Source organism: Prinia subflava, chromosome 5, assembly GCF_021018805.1.
Source record: "Prinia subflava isolate CZ2003 ecotype Zambia chromosome 5, Cam_Psub_1.2, whole genome shotgun sequence".
Taxonomy (NCBI): Eukaryota; Metazoa; Chordata; class Aves; order Passeriformes; family Cisticolidae; genus Prinia; species Prinia subflava.
In genome coordinates, this window is record NC_086251.1 from 29582937 (window position 1) to 29599552 (window position 16616).

The 16616-nt window shown below is 47.2% G+C and overlaps 2 protein-coding genes across 5 annotated transcripts; one reads left to right on the forward strand and one right to left on the reverse strand.

Moving 5' to 3' along the window:
• Nucleotides 1–1278: 1278 nt before the first annotated feature.
• SLC10A1 (solute carrier family 10 member 1) lies at nucleotides 1279–11440 on the forward strand. Its single transcript, XM_063398715.1, has 5 exons — nucleotides 1279–2955; nucleotides 3908–4570; nucleotides 5290–5500; nucleotides 6439–6617; nucleotides 7551–11440. Exons 2-5 carry the CDS (start codon nucleotides 4179–4181, stop codon nucleotides 7816–7818), a joined length of 1050 nt encoding a protein of 349 aa, XP_063254785.1. The 5' UTR covers nucleotides 1279–2955; nucleotides 3908–4178; the 3' UTR covers nucleotides 7819–11440.
• On the reverse strand, nucleotides 11021–15523 carry SRSF5 (serine and arginine rich splicing factor 5). Of its 4 annotated transcripts, none has more exons than XM_063398712.1 (8): nucleotides 15364–15523; nucleotides 14774–14917; nucleotides 14526–14596; nucleotides 14263–14358; nucleotides 13866–13935; nucleotides 12483–12556; nucleotides 12072–12182; nucleotides 11021–11909 (listed from the first exon to the last, which is right to left on the reverse strand). In XM_063398712.1, the coding sequence occupies exons 2-8, from the start codon at nucleotides 14897–14899 to the stop codon at nucleotides 11663–11665; spliced, it is 795 nt and encodes a 264-aa protein (XP_063254782.1). In that variant the 5' UTR covers nucleotides 14900–14917; nucleotides 15364–15523; the 3' UTR covers nucleotides 11021–11662. The 4 variants fall into 4 exon arrangements, with proteins under 4 accessions (XP_063254782.1, XP_063254783.1, XP_063254781.1 ...); XM_063398713.1 differs by having other exon boundaries at nucleotides 11021–11906; nucleotides 14774–14920; nucleotides 15364–15522; XM_063398711.1 differs by having other exon boundaries at nucleotides 14774–14920; nucleotides 15364–15522.
• Between the last annotated feature and the right edge of the window lie 1093 nt (nucleotides 15524–16616).

Below are 16616 nucleotides of genomic sequence, written 5' to 3' on the forward strand. Positions count from 1 at the left end.
TCTTCCTAGAGAGAAAAATAAGCGTCACAGACATGAACACACTTCCTTCTGTAGAGTTTTTCATTAAAAAATCTGCCCTTGCAGTGAACCTGCTTCAACACCACACTGACACCCTTCCTGCAGGCAGAGGTAGGAAAAACAGGCACCCTTTGTATCTGGGAACATGGGGTGCCCCCAGTGCTCCCCTCAACCTGCCAGCAGGGGCATTGCTGCCCCAGACCTGCAGCTTTCTTCCCACCAAGGGAAAACAGAGTCTTTCCCATGTATCATCACATTGCCCGCTGCTACAGGTTCCTTAGGGAAACAGAAAATCTATCTATCACAGCAGCCAGAAATCCATGGCAACCTGGGCTTGCCTACCATAAACATAACCCTTCTCCAGAGCTCTCTATCTGGAGTAACTTAAAATCTCTTATTGTAGTAACACCACTGGAAGGATGGGGTAGGACGCTTCCCACCCACCAAGGCCCTTAGGTGTTTCCCAGTGCTGGTGGAAAGCCTTGCTCTAGAATTTCAGAAGATTCAGTGTACTGATGTGATAGAAATGTTGGTCTGAATGACTGAGGCACCTCAAGCTCTCAGGAGCAGCATTTCTTTCTACAGAGTTTCCTACACTGCTCAAGGTATAAACAATGCTTACATACCCAGCAAACTCAAATTTTAAATAATCTCCCTGACAGAGAAGAGGCATCAGAGCAAGCTTCTTTTTTACTGCTGGCCAACTGGAGCATGCTCTGGCTGACATTGCCGAGTCCACCCTGGGTCTCCAGCTGGGACAAAGACCTCAGCCACATCTGGAACAAGGCATGATTGTATCTGCAGAAGCTCTCCTCATTCCATCCCCACTCCAGCACAGTGTCCGCATGTGGGCAGGGCTGTGGTGGGCAAATTGCCTCAAAATCACACAGAAATGAGCGAATTGATTAGCCAAGCACATAACAGTACAGTTCTCACTGCTTTCACAAACCTTACCTGAGCAAAATGTGGGCACCAGAGTCAAAGACATATCTTGTATTGTGGGCCAGCAGTGTGAAATCTGACATAATCAAGCACCGCAGCTCCTGTTGGGCACATCTGCCAAAACAGAGCCTTTGGGCAGCCATTGGACTGAGCTCAGGTTGTGTTAAATTCTGTAAAAATACAGGAGAGGTGATGATCCCAGCTGCAAACTAAGAAGTTGGACTTCAGCCCCCCACCACTGAAGGGGCACATAAGCCATTTTATATTAATCAGGTGAATTTATGAAGCTGCATTGTGAAAGCATGAAGCACTAACTCCTTAAAACAAAACAAAACAAAACAAAACAAAACAAACAAACAAACAAACAAAAAAAAACCAACAGGAAGTCTGCAAAGTTGTATACATTTTCTTACTCTTTTTTTACATACTTCCTTCAATGCCTCCGGCTTGCTAAGCATCACTCGATGCCCGCTGCATTAGACCGAGCCGGAGAACTCGGGACGGTGTCGCTCGGTCAAGGCGGTGTCAGCAGCCCCGGGCGGTGCGCGCTCCCGGGCGGTGCGCGCTCCCGGGCGGTGCGCGCTCCCGGGCGGTGCGCGCTCCCGGGCGGTGCGCGCTCCCGGGCGGTGCGCGCTCCCGGGCGGTGCGCGCTCCCGGGCGGTGCGCGCTCCCGGGCGGTGCGCGCAGGGCCTGCGAGCACCGCCTGCCCTCCAGCGGCAGCGGCCGGGCAGCGCCGGGCTCACGGGGGAAAGGCGGATAGAGCTGCAGGAGCAGCTGGAAGGTGACCTGCGAGGAACCGAGCCCTGCCGGGAAGGGGCCGGAGGAAGGGAAAGGCGCGCTTTGCCCAGGGGTTAAGCAGACTGCAAGGCAAGGCAAACGCATCCCCTGAAGGAAGGCGGATGACTCGGGCACCAAGGCAGCAGCGGGCCCACTGCCTCAGCAATGAGAGCACACTCCTTCCTCCAACCATCCCTTCAGCCATCCCTCCTCCCAGGTCCTGCCTCAGCTTTAGAGCTGAGATATACAGCTCTTTGGCCACACATAAATGCAAACTCCCAGCTCTGGTGCCCCATGTCAAATAACTGAATGCCTAAGCATGGACCAGGGTGAAATAATGATCCTAATTTATTCTACTTTCTTCAACCAGTCTTTTCCTTGGGTCCTGCGCCGTTTCCTCCATTAACTACTGGGAACCAGTAGGAATGTTTGAACAATGAACAACTAGCAGGCATTTTTTTAATTGTTAGAGTCATTGAAACAGTCTTCTACAGTCCTGCAAAAAAACCTGAGCTCCACTGAGTTTAGGGGAAGAGGAGGGGCTGCCACCCACACAGGGGGCTCAAGGCATTCCTGTGACTTACTGAAGGGCCCCTTGTGCCCAAGAATGTCAGCGTGGTGCTCACAAAGGTGCAGGAGAAGCCACGGGCATGGATGTGCAGAGCCACTGAGAGCCACAGGCACTGATCCTTCCCATCCAGTGGGGGTTGCCTGTGCTGGCCTCCTGAGCTGTTGTTGGTGCTGTTCCGGCCTGGCTGCCAGCCTGGAAAACAAAGTTCCCAACCAAAGCAAGAGCAAGTGGGGAGGAACACAGAGAACAGCTCTGACATTCCTGCCTGCCTCCAGCAATGTTTCCAGAGCAATAGGGCTGCAGAGGCTGAGCCTGCTGAGCTGCCAGATGAATAGAAGCAATGGGCACCACTGTAGCATCGTAATACCCTTCAGCAGAGGAATTAGAGCTCAGCCACACTGCAGCAAAGCTCCCCGGTTAAAATCCTTTCCCCAGTCTGTTAATACGACTACCAAATAACAACAGCTTCCCTATCTGTGAGGCCCTTTTAGACCCAGGCTTTATATCCTGCAAGCAGAAGACAGGATTTTACCAGGGTGGATTTCCTTGAAGCAGGAGGATTGAAGAGTACTATCGCTCAGCCAGGAAAGCACGGAGCAGCGGGGGATCTGCCAAAGCTTCCCACAGCCACAGCCCCTGGCGCTAAGGTAACTGCATCCATTTTGCTCTAGTTTCATGTGCTCAGCTCTGTCTGTTTGTGGAGGCCCTGCCTTGACCTAGGGAATGGCTCAGGTCAATCTGAAGGCAATAAATGCCTTAAATGAATGCAAAACCTGCCGAGGGATGAGGAAGTATGGCACCTGAGGGCAAGGCAGGTAACATGCCATTCCCCAGCATGGCAGGGGGAGGCTATCACAGCCCCTGTTTACAGCCAGGGAGAGGGAGCAGTGGCAGGATGAGCAGCAGTCACTCCCGCAGAAGCTGGAAGATCAACCACCTTCCCAGGTGCTTGCTGCCCCAGCCCCAGCTGCCCAGGCCCTGCTTCCCTGCACACCAGAGCACTGAGTGCATGCCTTGCCTTGCAGCCTGGTTCTGAAAGCACACGGCAGGTACCAGTCTGGGGTGGGAACAGCTGCCTGTTTGGCTTCACTTGGAGAGTTTGTGTGGTGTCTGCAGCCCCAGCTAGATCACGGTGCAGAACACCCCAGGTCCTGAATGCAGCACTGCCGTGCCCATCAAGCCTAGCCTTGTACTGCAGAGGTCAGCTGAGGTACCTGCCATGCAGAACCTTCCCTCAGTGCCAAGGAGTGAATAATATTTTCAGTGTTGGTAAGGCTAGGAGAATTAATTCCTACATGCAACCAAAAAATTTCTAGACAGGGTCAGACTTAACACATCAGGAAAAGACCCATGAAGAGTTTGCTGGAGAAATTACTCATCCACACAGTAATATCTTTCTAGACTTTGCTATCAAAAGTTCTATTTATGGCCAGAAGAATAAGTATTTTACAATCTCATTAAAAACAAAGTACCCTAGATATCATGTTTTCAGTATCTTGTGAATGAGAGGAACTCTGCTCCATTTTCCTTTGTATGAAATGCTCATCTTTACCTGTCTTCTCTACCCACTTTGAGCTGTCTCCCTCTTGCTCTCACCAGCTGTCTCATTGTGAGGGTGGATGCTGGGAGTGGAGGACCAGAGAAGAAGATACACAAACTGCACAGGATATGTCCAAAGTGAATGGGGTTCACAGCTAATTGCTCTAAACACAGATTTCTGTTTCAACAGCTGCTGAAGGGTAAGAGTGGTGTCCTGAAAGAGAGTTCATGATTTGCTTGCATTAATTTAATGTAAATTGGACTTTTGAATCAATCCTTCCCTCACCTTCCCAGCCCACTTACAGAAGGGACCCCCTAACCCCTCAGCAGGATGAACAAGACCAAGGGAGCTTTTGATAGCCCAGGCTGCACCTGGCAGAGCAGCACCTTCCTAACCAGTCTGGCACCACTGTTTGCATTTGGACAGCAGGCTATAGACACAGCCCTGAATGTAATCCTTATCGTGGTCCTCCTCATCATCACCGTGTCTCTGGGATGTACAATGGACATAGCCAAGATCACAACTCGCCTCAGGAGACCTAAAGGTGTGGCAATAGCCATCATGGCTCAGTACAGCATCATGCCCTTGACAGCATCCATACTGGGCAAGCTCTTCCAGCTGGGCACATCAGAGTCCCTGGCCATCCTCATCTGCAGCTGCTGCCCAGGGGGAAACCTGCCCAACATCTTTAGCCTGGCACTGAGAGGGGACATGAATCTCAGGTAAGGAAAGCCACATACCTGTTCATTGTCCAGGCCAATCTAGTTATATCACTGGTTCAGAAATTAATTTAATCAACGTTAGGAGGCCCCAAGAAGCTGGCCAAAAGGCTGAAATACTAAGTCCAAAACATTTTTAAAGCAGCCATATTGTTCAATAAGTTAATTTGTCCGTGTTTCACAATGGGACTGTACCTTTTTCTGAATCATTGGCACACTGGTATTGATGACATGGGTCCAGGAACACCTTTTTATCTCCATGTAGCAGTGCATGTATCCATCCATGCAGTTCTGCGTAAATCTGACCATTTTGCCTGAAGATGCTGTATCAGCGAGAACTAGCAGAACTCTCCCACAAAGGAGATACAGTGATTGATACTGATAGTGAAGACACAAGCTAGTGATAAAACAAGATACAGCACAAAAATACAAAGTATTACTTTTTCTCTCAGTTGTGAATTTCTGAAATGCAAACTGTACCCCTGTCATGGGCATGTACCCTTTCTCAGCATGCATGGAACTTGAGTCATCTTCTCCCTTCTCCTTTCATATCACACCTTCTACAATCTGACAGTGATGTTGGGGACATCTCAGTGGCAAGGTGGGAAAAAGCAAGGTAAAGTCTTACATTAAAATCATCTCTCCAGGCAAGTGATCAGATTAGCATACTCCATTTTTTAAGTGTGTTGTTCTTCTACTGAGGGGTCCTTTCCTCATCTCAGTGCTGTAATAACTGCATGCTCCATGGTCCTGGCCATCGGATTAATGCCACTGCTTCTGTACCTTTACTCGGGAGGACTACATGAGGGTGATTTGGAGGGCAAGGTACCTTACAAAGGAATAATCACCTCCCTGGTGCTGGTGCTAATCCCCTGTGCCATTGGCATCATCTTGAATGAGAAGAAACCACAGTACACTGGCCTTATCACCAAGGTAAGAAGTATCCTGTGCTAGTTGCTTTTCAATCAAGGGCCTTCAGGAAGTTTTCAAAAATAGAATCACAGACATATTAACTTCTTTAAGACATGCCACAAATCAATGAAAGGGTTGAGGATAGAGCTCAAGACATCCACTTCACCACTTTAATGGTTAAAATATTTTCCCAAGGAGAAGTCCTCCATCTTTTCCATGCAGATGTTTTGTAGCCAACTTCCCACATTGCTCTCCTTTTGCATCAGTTTTGACTTTGGAGTTTTTTTGCTCTATCAGCACTAATGAACCTCGTAGGCACTGCCCCCAACTACTGCTACAACCAAAGCAGAACACAGATAAAAACCAACCAACCAACCAATAACCATCCCCAAACCACACCACTAGTCTCAAAGGTCTAACACAAGAAAAAAATCAAATCACAAAATTGCTGTTTAAGTCATTGAGATACCTATCCAAGAGAAGCCAGTGTATCACCGAGTGCCCACTTATGCCTGGAATCATGTCCCTGCCTCCTTTATACATCAGGCATTTAAACAGCAAAACAGAAATGCAGACAACCACATAAACCATTATCTAACTCAAGAACTCCGCTAGGCTCTACCTGTGAGTGAAGCTGTTTCCTCAGTTCCTGCTTGGGGTGGACTAGAGCCACAAAGGGACCTGGACAGAAACAAGTTGCAATGTCTGAGAAACAAGCAGTTTGTGCAGCAAGACCAGTCATTTTGCATATAGACTAGAAAGGTATTTGGTTCTTTAAGGTCTCTCTCGGTAATAGCCCAGGATGGTCTCTTGTTGATTACAGATAACATGAAAGGCATTTATGCCCTCTGTGTACTTGACATGATGGACAGAGAACTGGGTACAGCTTCTTCTGACAGCTGAGGCACATTTTGCCAGGAATTCCTCTCTTGTCTACATCTCAATCACTTTTATTTTAGGCAGGGATGGCTATGCTTCTGCTGTCATCTGCTGCTATAATTCTTCTGTCCGTGGCCAGTATGGGAAGCTGTATCATGGTTGTCTTCTCACCATCTCTGCTGGGGACTTCTGCCTTAATGCCCCTTACTGGATTCCTGCTGGGCTACGCTGTCTCTGCAGCCTTCAAGCTCGATGACCGGTATGTTCTTCCACACCTCCCTGCCCTCTCCCTCTCATCAGGAACAGAGAGGTAGGGGAGCTCCGCTTTGCAAAGCAATGGTGAAAACATGGATTTTAGGAATATACTTCTGTAGAACACTGACCCCATTCACCCAAAATAGCACCTAGGAGTACAACCAGACACAGTACAAGCTGGTCCCAAGCCAGTGACTCCGGTACCTTGAGTGGGAAGGGAAATGACTTTAAACTCTGCTTGGCTTAGCTGAGAGGGGAGGAATAACTAAGCAGGTTTTTTTGGCGCAGGCAATTGATCACCATGGAAGCTTCACTGAACAAGTAGATGGATGGTTTTGGCTTAAGGTCACTAGTGACCTGCTAAACATATTACCAACCTCTGCTCTTGGTAGTGAAGCTGGGGGGAAAGAATTATTAGCACCAAAAAAACCCAAAAAAACTAAACCCAAGAACCTCAGAAATACCAACCGAGCTCAAACCCCAAGTGACACAATTATTGCCCAGCCAATTACTACCCCCAACCAGTCAGTGCATTCTCAGCTGCTGCCCCAGGAACTTAGAATGAAAACCTGGCATATAAAACTTGCTCCTCCTTTTTTCCTCATCCCATCTAAACCAGGTAGGAATCCTCCTAGTCCTATTTTATACCTTCGTATGTTGGACTCTTACCACCTCAGGAGATTACTTCCCTGCAGGAAGCTACAGAGTCCAGAGCAGGACACAAGGCCTCCAACACCATTACGACAAAGTTCACATTTGTAACATGATCTGTCTCTGTCCATTGCGAAGGGAGCAGGAGGCAAAACCTTCTCGGGGTTGCAGTTTTGTTCCTGACAGAGCAGCTTTTAGCCACAGGCAAGTGCACCAGCAAGGTGGGCAGGGTTCTGTTTCAGTTGTTGATTTAAATCTGTGATCTATTTAACTTTTTCTCCTTCAGGTGCAGGTGGACAGTGTGCATGCAGACCTGCTGCCAGAACGTACAGCTTTGCTCAACTATCCTCAAGGTCACCTTCGCCCCAGAGATCATTGGCCCCCTGTACTTCTTCCCACTACTCCACCTGCTGTTCCAGCTTGGAGAAGGATTTCTCCTCATCCTGGTCTTTCGGATCCATGACAGAATAAAGCAAGCCAACGGCAAGTGCAGCCTTGCTCCTTTATTTCTTCTATTTTCCACGCTAAGCCATAGACGCTCACAATATAACTAATGATAAATTCCTGCTTTATAAAGGCAGAATCCAGCTGCTCTTTAACTAGGGATTACATACCCAACACATTAAAATTCAAATCAGAGTCAAAAATTCAGAGGTAACTGAAATTCAACGGACTTCTCGCATCAGCAGGATGTTTCATACAGCTACCTACTATCAAAACTATCAGTGCTCAGGTTTTCACAGTCTGGTGCTGTAATCCACAGTGGACACCCTGCAAAAGTCATGACTTGCACTAAGCACATGCAAAGAGCAGGGGTGTTTGTGTGTGGCTAAAACTACACAATATATTACATATTCTTTAATGCAGCAAATCCCAGCTTTGCTTCAAGCTGTTAAGTGATTTCCTGAGAGGACAGAACTGCAAAACACCACAGCTAAAGGAAGGAAACATTTGGCTCTTTTGCTAGAAAAGTACATAAAGAAATTGAAATTTCATTTTTAAATATATACAATGTTGGTATAGATGTGAAATAGGCTCTTCTCCAAGTCCAGCAGGTCCCCAATTCCAAAGCTCAGTGAGTGCACAGATGGCTAAAGGGTGCACTGCTGAATGAGATCCTCCAGCCACCACCCCTCTGAGGCTGCCAGTCCAGCTGTTCTCCACTGTCTTGAGAGAGATGCAGCAGTGTAGCTGCTTCAGGACCACTCCACCACTGCTTACAGCTATGCTGGAGGCTAACTTCCTGGGGGGAAAACCCCACACCCATTTGGAACCCTTGTGCTGAGAGCAAAGCAGATGATACTGGAAACAGACATGCAGGTGCCAGCAAAACTATTCTGACAAAAGGGTTGTATTCCAGTCCCCGGGTCACAAATGACTGGAAACAAAATGGCTTCAGTCTTTTGGCAGGAATGCCAAGTTCCTTCCTCTTGTTTTAAATGACTCAGTAATTCTAGTTATAGCTGTCACAATCTTTCCCTATGCTGGTTTCAGAATTACATGTTCTCACATTTTTCTCTTTTTTCAGATGCAGCAAAAATTATCTGTGCAGGTGTGGACACATTTAGTGCTCAAGAAATGAAATCAGTGTCAAGACATTGCAGAAACAGTGGAAAATCAGGAAAACAACATACAGATTCTGCAGCAGTTGCTCTCGCAACCCTCTAAGCTCTACCTTCTTCTGCCAGCTCATAGGTTTCCAGCTGTTCTGTCAAAGACTTCTGATTTCACAGCACCCTCAGAGCCATCAGCACCCACAGTGTTATTCCCCAATGACCTTGCTCCAGACGATGCCTTGCTCTGTCAGCCCAGAAAGGAGGAAACTTTCAATGACTTCAAAGTCATGGTGACAACCCTTTGGGATAGCTGAAGAACACGCCAAGTGACTGTCCCAGTTCTGCCTGTAAGAAAATAACTGCCTTCATCAGTTCCCTTCCTTATTTTCACTTACCTGTAACTGAGCTGCTGGCACATCACGGAAGCAAATCCTGACGCCATCACTGCAGTTTGACATAATTTCTCCAACGGACCAGAATGAGCTGTGACAGTTTCTCCATGCAGAAGCCACCGAGATCCAATGCACAGCCAAGCAGCCCATGGGCTGTTGGTTTCTTCCATCCTGGAACAGGGACCATGCGGTACCACCGATCCCCCGCAGCAGAGGCCACACAAACCACGATCATGGCTACACAAACTGCCCTTGTATGCAGCTTTTGGGCCCAGCAAGCTCTTCCTCCAAAACATGAATCTTAAATGTGCCTTCTTTTGTAGCAGTGAACTCAACATCACATCTATTCTAGACACCACCTAGGTATGGTCACACTACACTCACAGCACCAGGGAAGATTGGCATTGACATCTCCAATGTCCAGGCTACACCTTGTAACCACAAAGCAAATCATCTTAATTAATAAACACGTTCATACCAAGAACCTACACTTAATTTCTGGCCAGAAACCAAGATAAGCCTCCATACTGGGAGTTTAACAGGAAGCCTATCACTACGACAGCCAGTTCCCCAGGGAAAACGCTGACACCTGCTCATGCTGCTTGCAAGGCAAGTAAGCAATGTGGTCTAGAAACAGAATTCAGAACAATTATTTATAGAGCAGATAAATAATACTTCACATTTAGCCTAAGTCTATGATCCTTTTCATCACATTTAGTACCTTCAGCCAGCTGGGTTCCAGCTGAAGCCAAGTCCCACTTGGACACAGACGCCAAGTTAGTAGGATCAGCTGACTCCAGCTCTCAACACAGCTGACCCGCCTGATGAGTGTGAATGCTGCCTTTACCCCTGCCAGATAGAGGCCCCCTTGCTCCACACCTCGGGGTGATCCAGCATCTGCACCAAGAGAACGAAGCCTCCCATTGCCCTAGGCTGACTGGTAACAACCCAGCTAACCGTGGATCCGACCCCCTCTCTAGGCCTGCTCTCAGGAGTGCCCGGCAGCCCAATACACTGCCATCTCCACAGACAGACCCACACCGTGCAAGAGCTCCTCCTCCTTCCTCAGCCTGGCACCCAAGAACTCGGCAGCAGCAGCGACAAAGGGCTGCAGAGGCCAAATGCCTGACCTCCCACAACGCCATACCTTGCTCCTAGAGGAACACCTTGCACTTATACCCTCTTATCCAAATGCCAGCCCAAGCCACAAAGATCTTTTTAAAGGTTTCTACAGATTACTAGAACAGCTTTGTAAAGCACTTTGTAAGAAAACAGATTATTTTAAAAATGAAATTCTTATGTTCGCTTGTGGGTGAGGGCTTGAGAAATACAGGGATTGCAGAGGACTGCTGCCACTGGAAGGCACAAACACTGCAACACAGAACCTCATGGTACTGCTGCTGCGTTACTCCCACCGACATAAAAATCCCTCTAGCCCCAGAATGAGGACTAATGCTTACCACAATGGTTTACCTACACCTCAGTGTTCTCATATGAACATGCACCAACACACTAGTGAAGTATGCTGACCACATGTGTCTTTAACATTCCATACTTATTATCCCAAGTGATTAAAAGCTAAATGACTCATCCACTCCACTTTTTGCTATGAACTATGACAGCCTGATTACCCACTTTCTTATTTCAGAACAGACACATCCAAGGACATCACATCATGTATTTAAAAGGACACTAATTCTCACTCCTGCCCAGGAGAGTTACCATTTCGTCACAGCTCCACCTTCAAGAAATGTTTTACAGACTCACAATCACTTTAGTAACACCAAGAAACAAACTAGAAGCAGAAATGTTTCTTTATACTTTATTTGAACTTAGTCATTTTTAGGTATCAAGAAATAAGAGTGCTTTATAGAATATTATTACCACAGGGCAGTGAAATGGGCATTTTCTTAGTGTAGTGCAAGTTATATCAAATGAAAATATTCTAAAATAAAGTTTTATTACCAGTACCGACCAGCACTTAATCCGCTGACCTATAGCTGAAACAATGTCTCAAAAGCACAAAAAAATACCCTCTGAAATAAAGCTTTATGTACAGCACATATAGAGCTCTTAAGATGCCTACAGCTGTTAGTCTGAGATATTAAACTGATGTTTTTGAGTTGCTATTCACAGTTGAATACACTAAGATTTAAGTGTTCAGATGACTTTAGAGTACAAAAAATTTGTCTGCTTTAGTTATAAAGAGCTCTGCCAATATACACAAACTATACACTTCAGACATTCACAAAAATGTGAGCAAGAAAAGGGTTATCAAAAAACATTTAATACAATTAGTCAATAACCCTTCCCACCATGGTCCACATCTACAAAGTTCCCCCTTCCCTCCCCCTGCCCCATCCAAACCCTTCCCCAGAAAGTCACATACTTACCATAAGTTTTAGCAAGTATGGTTTAAAAAAAGGCCCCCAGGGCAAGTTATTTATAGTTCAGTTGCCACTGTCAACAGATCTGGACCTTGACCTAGACCTCTGCCGATCTACGGATGATGGAGATTTGGATCTACTGGAAGAACCACGTTTCTGGCTCTTTGGCAGTGGAGATCTGCTAACGGATCGTGACTTGCTGTGGCTCCTACTCCGTGACCTGCTGTAGGACTTGCGGCTGCGGGAACGGGAGCGGCTGCGAGAGCCGGAGGAGCTCCTGCTGCGTGACCGTGACCTGCTCCTGGACCTACTGAGGAGGGAACAGGGAGCGCCCGTCAGCGCCAGCTACGGAACCGCACGGGCCCGGCCGCAGCCAGGCAACCCACGGCTCCCCAGCTCGGCTGCCGCCTCACTGGCTTCCAAGTTTCTCAGGGAATGTCCAAGCATTACTTAAGAGAGTAGGAATCCATACCTGTGCCTTTTGCTGCCTTCAATTAGTTTGATTTTCCTTCCATTAATTTCTTTACCAGAAAGCTTTTCGATAGCATTCTTTAAATCACTGTATGAGGCAAATTCAACCACCCTACAGAAAAAAAAAAAGAAAATCCCCAAACATAAAGCTATTAGAAGTTGTAGTTACCAATACAAGCAAAATTTACACTAGGATAAAAAACAAACAAAACCCCAAAACCAACACTGTTCAGTGTAATTATCCCTTGTCATCACTCAAGCATAAAAAATTCCCTTCCCCAAACATTTCCCACGTGCATTTTAAAGGGTAGCTAAATGAAGCCATGAACAGCTACTGACACTGGAAGTAGCCAGCTTCTCTCCCCAGATATTACATATAGAGGTTACTCTACAGGTAAACTGACAGGCTTACCCTTCATTTAACTTAGGTCTGTGTGCATCTGCAAAGGTTACTTCCCCGGCTTGTCTCATGAAGTCTTTGAGATCCTAACACAAGATCACTTATGTTATGCAAAGAAATGAAATTAACACTTACCTATACAAAAGTAATTTAAAGCAAATAAAAGAAACTTATGACTACTGAAAGAGAAATTGTTAGATAAATCACAAACATGGCAACTGCCATACTTGTATTCTATCAAAATTGCATTATCTGTATCACGATCTGTATCAGGGCACGAAATAAATGAGAAAAGCATATTGCTTTAAGCAAAATGCTAATAAAGAGTCTTAACATTAAGGTGAATATTAGTCTAAAATGATTTTATAGATTAAATAACAAAGGGAAAGAAAGAGAGAGAGAAAAAGAAATAAAAAAGCACATTTTTATATATACTGGATTGACTTTGAAATATTACCCATATATTTTTGGACTATTTCAATCTCCATTTACATTAAAAGTCTTATACGAATAGAGAATTATGTTTACATAACACCAATTATTTTGTGCCCCATATGTCATTAAAAATATAGTTTACTTTACCTTTATTAACATTTCCCTAGGCTAGCCAAGCAGCAAACTGCATTAAGCGACCGGAGATACCGTCATGACATATGCCCGACTGGCTCTTCGCCACCCACTTGCCGAACACTACCCAGTCGATGGAAGCCATTAATCGCACTGCCCTCCCTATCAGGAGACTATGGATGGATCCAGACATTCTCTACGCATGATGTCACCAAGGACCACTTTACTGCGATCAGGATTCCAACGACCACCTAACTTCGAATCTTTCAACTCTTTTCGACCAGGACCTCGTTATTCGGAAGCGTTACAGGAAGAACAGCTCTCAACTTAGGAATCAGATCTCGTTAACGCTCTGGGACCGCTGCAATGTGGCACTTTAAGGAGTGCATCGATTACGTCTAGACCGGCAAACACAGATCTAGAGGTGGCCAAGTGACATTGTAGGAGCTGACTGGAAAGTCAACCAGGCCCGACCAAGAGTGACCAAGACAGAACGATTAGGATAACCCACAGGCACTCCTCGTCATAAGGCCAACGACACAGATAGGCTGGCAAATAAAGGGTTTAATATGTGGTTAAAATGGATTTTTAAAACAAGAAAAAAAAATAAATAATATATCCTCAAACATATAAATTTATTATTACTATGAATTAACATTAACTAGCTTTCATTCAGAATATTTAAGTTACGTTACTAAAAATCATATTAATTAAATAAACATTTTTAATAAATCAGGCTTTAATTTAATTTAGTATTTTACAAAATAATTACATTACATTACATACCCATTAAATGAAGTCAAAATAGTTAATTGTGTTTCAACAAACCTGCCAGCTGACTCGGGAAGACAGATTTTCCACTATGAGGCGATTTTCTGTTCTTAGGGGTGGGGCATTTCTGTTTTGAAACAAACAATTCAGACTTCTATTAGTAAATAAAATACAACCATGTTAATATTAATGAAGGCTGTACCAAGAGCTGGTATCAGCATATCATTAATACTACAACCTGAGCTATGCAATGCTCTGAGCAATCTAGGGCAGACATTAAGTGCTTAGGGAAGGGAGCATAAGGATGACAGGCCTATCTGAGAAGTTCTGTAATCTTCACTATCCTGCTGCCACATCAAACAACTTAAAAGGCAAATAACACCTTTTAATAGCTGATTCCAGCTCACATTCTCTCTTTTTTTTTTAAACTGCACTGGTTCAAAGCTGCACATACCTCCTGTCACTGCGCAGGCGGCGGCTACTGAACCGGTCAGAGTACCTCCCTCTGCCTCTGCCCCTCGAGCGTGCTCTGGCATGCTCAATGGTCACCCTGTGAAGAGAAAAACAAAACAAAAGATGTTTTTACGTACTTCCTCTTTTACAGAGGAGTTCTCAGGACAAAAATAAGAAGAATCCAACGAACACCAAGTAGTTTAACTAGCACTGATAACACAATTCAAATTAAAGGCTGTATAGCCATGAAATAGGGTACCTCACCTCTCACTGCAAAGTTCTTTTCCATCCAATTCATAGACAGCATCATCTGCATCTCTCGGATCCTCAAACTCCTGCAAAACCAGGACAACAAAACCAAGCACTTACATTCTAATGAACGAGCAGATGTTTATTTGTCAAGCAGTGTGCCTTGATAGGCGCGTTAGTGCATTTTCTTTCGAAGTAGCCCCATAAATCTCAACCACAAGTGAGCACTAGGGGAGTGGGGAAGGTAGAAGGGGCGCACTCACCACGAATCCGAAGCCCCTCTTCAGGTCGATGTCCCGGATGCGGCCGTACCCCTTGAAGAATCTCTCCACATCCTTCTCCCTGGCGGCCGGGTTCAGCCTCCCGATGAAGACGCGGCAGCCGCTCATGGCTGTGTGTGCGCGGCGCTGCTGGGGGAACAGGCGCGTCAGGCCCCGCCCAGTGACTCAGCACCGCCCGCCGCCACTGCCGCACTGCGCCAGCCGGCCCCGCCCCCGCCACGGGCCAATGGGAAGCCGTCGGGCGGACACCGCCCCAGCCCGCGCCAATAGGAGGCCGGCGCTCGGCCCTCGGCCCCGCCCAGCTGCCTCCCCTCCCTGTTAGTCCCGCCCCCCGCCGAGCCGAGGAAGAAAAGCAAACGCCATCGCTCTGCCACAAAATGGCGGCCGTGCCGCACCCGCCTGCGACATCGACCCCGCCGCGCCGCGCACCGAGCGGAACGGAGCGGCGACAACGCCGGCTGGGGCTCTGCGGGCCGGCCGGGCACACGGCAGAAGCGCCTGGCGCCGCACACGCTCCCCTGCGCTTCCCCCGCGCTCCGCTCTGCGGGGAAGCCCCCGCAGGTTTTACTAACCTGGGCTGTGGGTCTCGGTGCAGGCCGAGCCGGACGGTTTCGCGGTGAGCTGTGGCAGACGGACGGCGATCTGGCGGATGCGTCCTCCCCGGGCGACAGACGGCTCAGACTGCTGCGCAACACCGGCGCTGCGCCGCGAAATGGAGACGGCCCTCGTGCGTCAGCGCCGTCCCGCGCGGCGATTGGCGGAGGTGGCGGCCACGCCCCTCCCCGGGGATTCCAGGTCAGGGCGGGGGGGCGGCCGGCGCCCCTCATCGGGGAGCCATGTTGGGGCGGCAGAGGGGTAAACAACCCGGGCCGCGGGGGCTAGGCCGGGAAAGCTGTGCTGAGGGGTCAAACACATTCATCGGGCTTTTTTACTCATCCAGTACACAACAGGCTAAAACCGCGCTGCTCTTGTGTGCGAGCAAGGGCTTGCGTCACGCGTTTCTGGCTCCTGATGAGCAAAGAATGAGAGGAGGAAAATATTTAAAGAGCTCCTGATCTGCTTATATCTCTATTTGGAACCAAATGTGTAACGACGAAGTAGAGAGCTCTGTCTCAGTTTTATATACCTCTGCAGAATTTGCCACAGCTTGGCTTCTAGGTGTTTGCCGTAAAGGCAAGAGATTATCGCAAGGGGTATTTGAAATGAACAAGACATCTGGAAGTTGAAAATACACTCACTAGTTATCCAGTACAGACAGAGGCTGCAGCTCTGTGACCCTCCTTGACAGATTTGTGCACTGCTGGATCAGCTGACTTTACACAAAAAGCCAGCAGGTACAGCTGCACCAGGCTGCCTCTTTTGATGCATTTTGATAATTACAGTATGATCCTTTAAACAGCATTTTCCTGACTTGTCACCTGGAGTCCCATGCTGCCCTGAGTCCAGCCCCCTACACCCCTTCTCTTTGTGGACCATCTTTGTTACATCCAGGGTCTGTTATTAATGACCTCTGTGGGATGAATTTCTCTTTTTCATGCTTAGTCACTGAGATGTATTTCCCTGGAACAATGCAGCACGTGATGGTGCTGACATCATAGCTTTATATGACTGCCCACCACACACGCTCCTCAAACTGCAACAGCATGCAGAGTCCCAAAAATGGGAAAGAGATTTCTGCTGCATGCAGTGAGGAGAAAAACTACCGTGTAGCTAAAGGTTTTGACAAGGGCACTGTCAGCATCACTTGCTTCTCTCTTGGGTTCCAAAGATGAACATTTCTGTTCTGCGCAGAGGCAGTGCCTGCAAGAAAAGCCAGGATGATGCA

Excerpts from the sequence above, each read along its gene's own strand:
- SRSF5 (XM_063398712.1), bottom strand. The coding sequence starts at position 14,899 with ATGAGCGGCTGCCGCGTCTTCATCGGGAGGCTGAACCCGGCCGCCAGG. Across the intron at positions 14,359-14,525 it reads AAAGAACTTTGCAGTGAGAG|GGTGACCATTGAGCATGCCA; the intron begins GTGAGGTACCCT and ends TTCTCTTCACAG. Across the intron at positions 11,910-12,071 it reads GAAGGCAGCAAAAGGCACAG|TAGGTCCAGGAGCAGGTCAC; the intron begins GTATGGATTCCT and ends TTCCCTCCTCAG.
- SLC10A1 (XM_063398715.1), top strand. The coding sequence starts at position 4,179 with ATGAACAAGACCAAGGGAGCTTTTGATAGCCCAGGCTGCACCTGGCAG. Across the intron at positions 4,571-5,289 it reads AGAGGGGACATGAATCTCAG|TGCTGTAATAACTGCATGCT; the intron begins GTAAGGAAAGCC and ends TCCTCATCTCAG. Across the intron at positions 5,501-6,438 it reads ACACTGGCCTTATCACCAAG|GCAGGGATGGCTATGCTTCT; the intron begins GTAAGAAGTATC and ends CTTTTATTTTAG.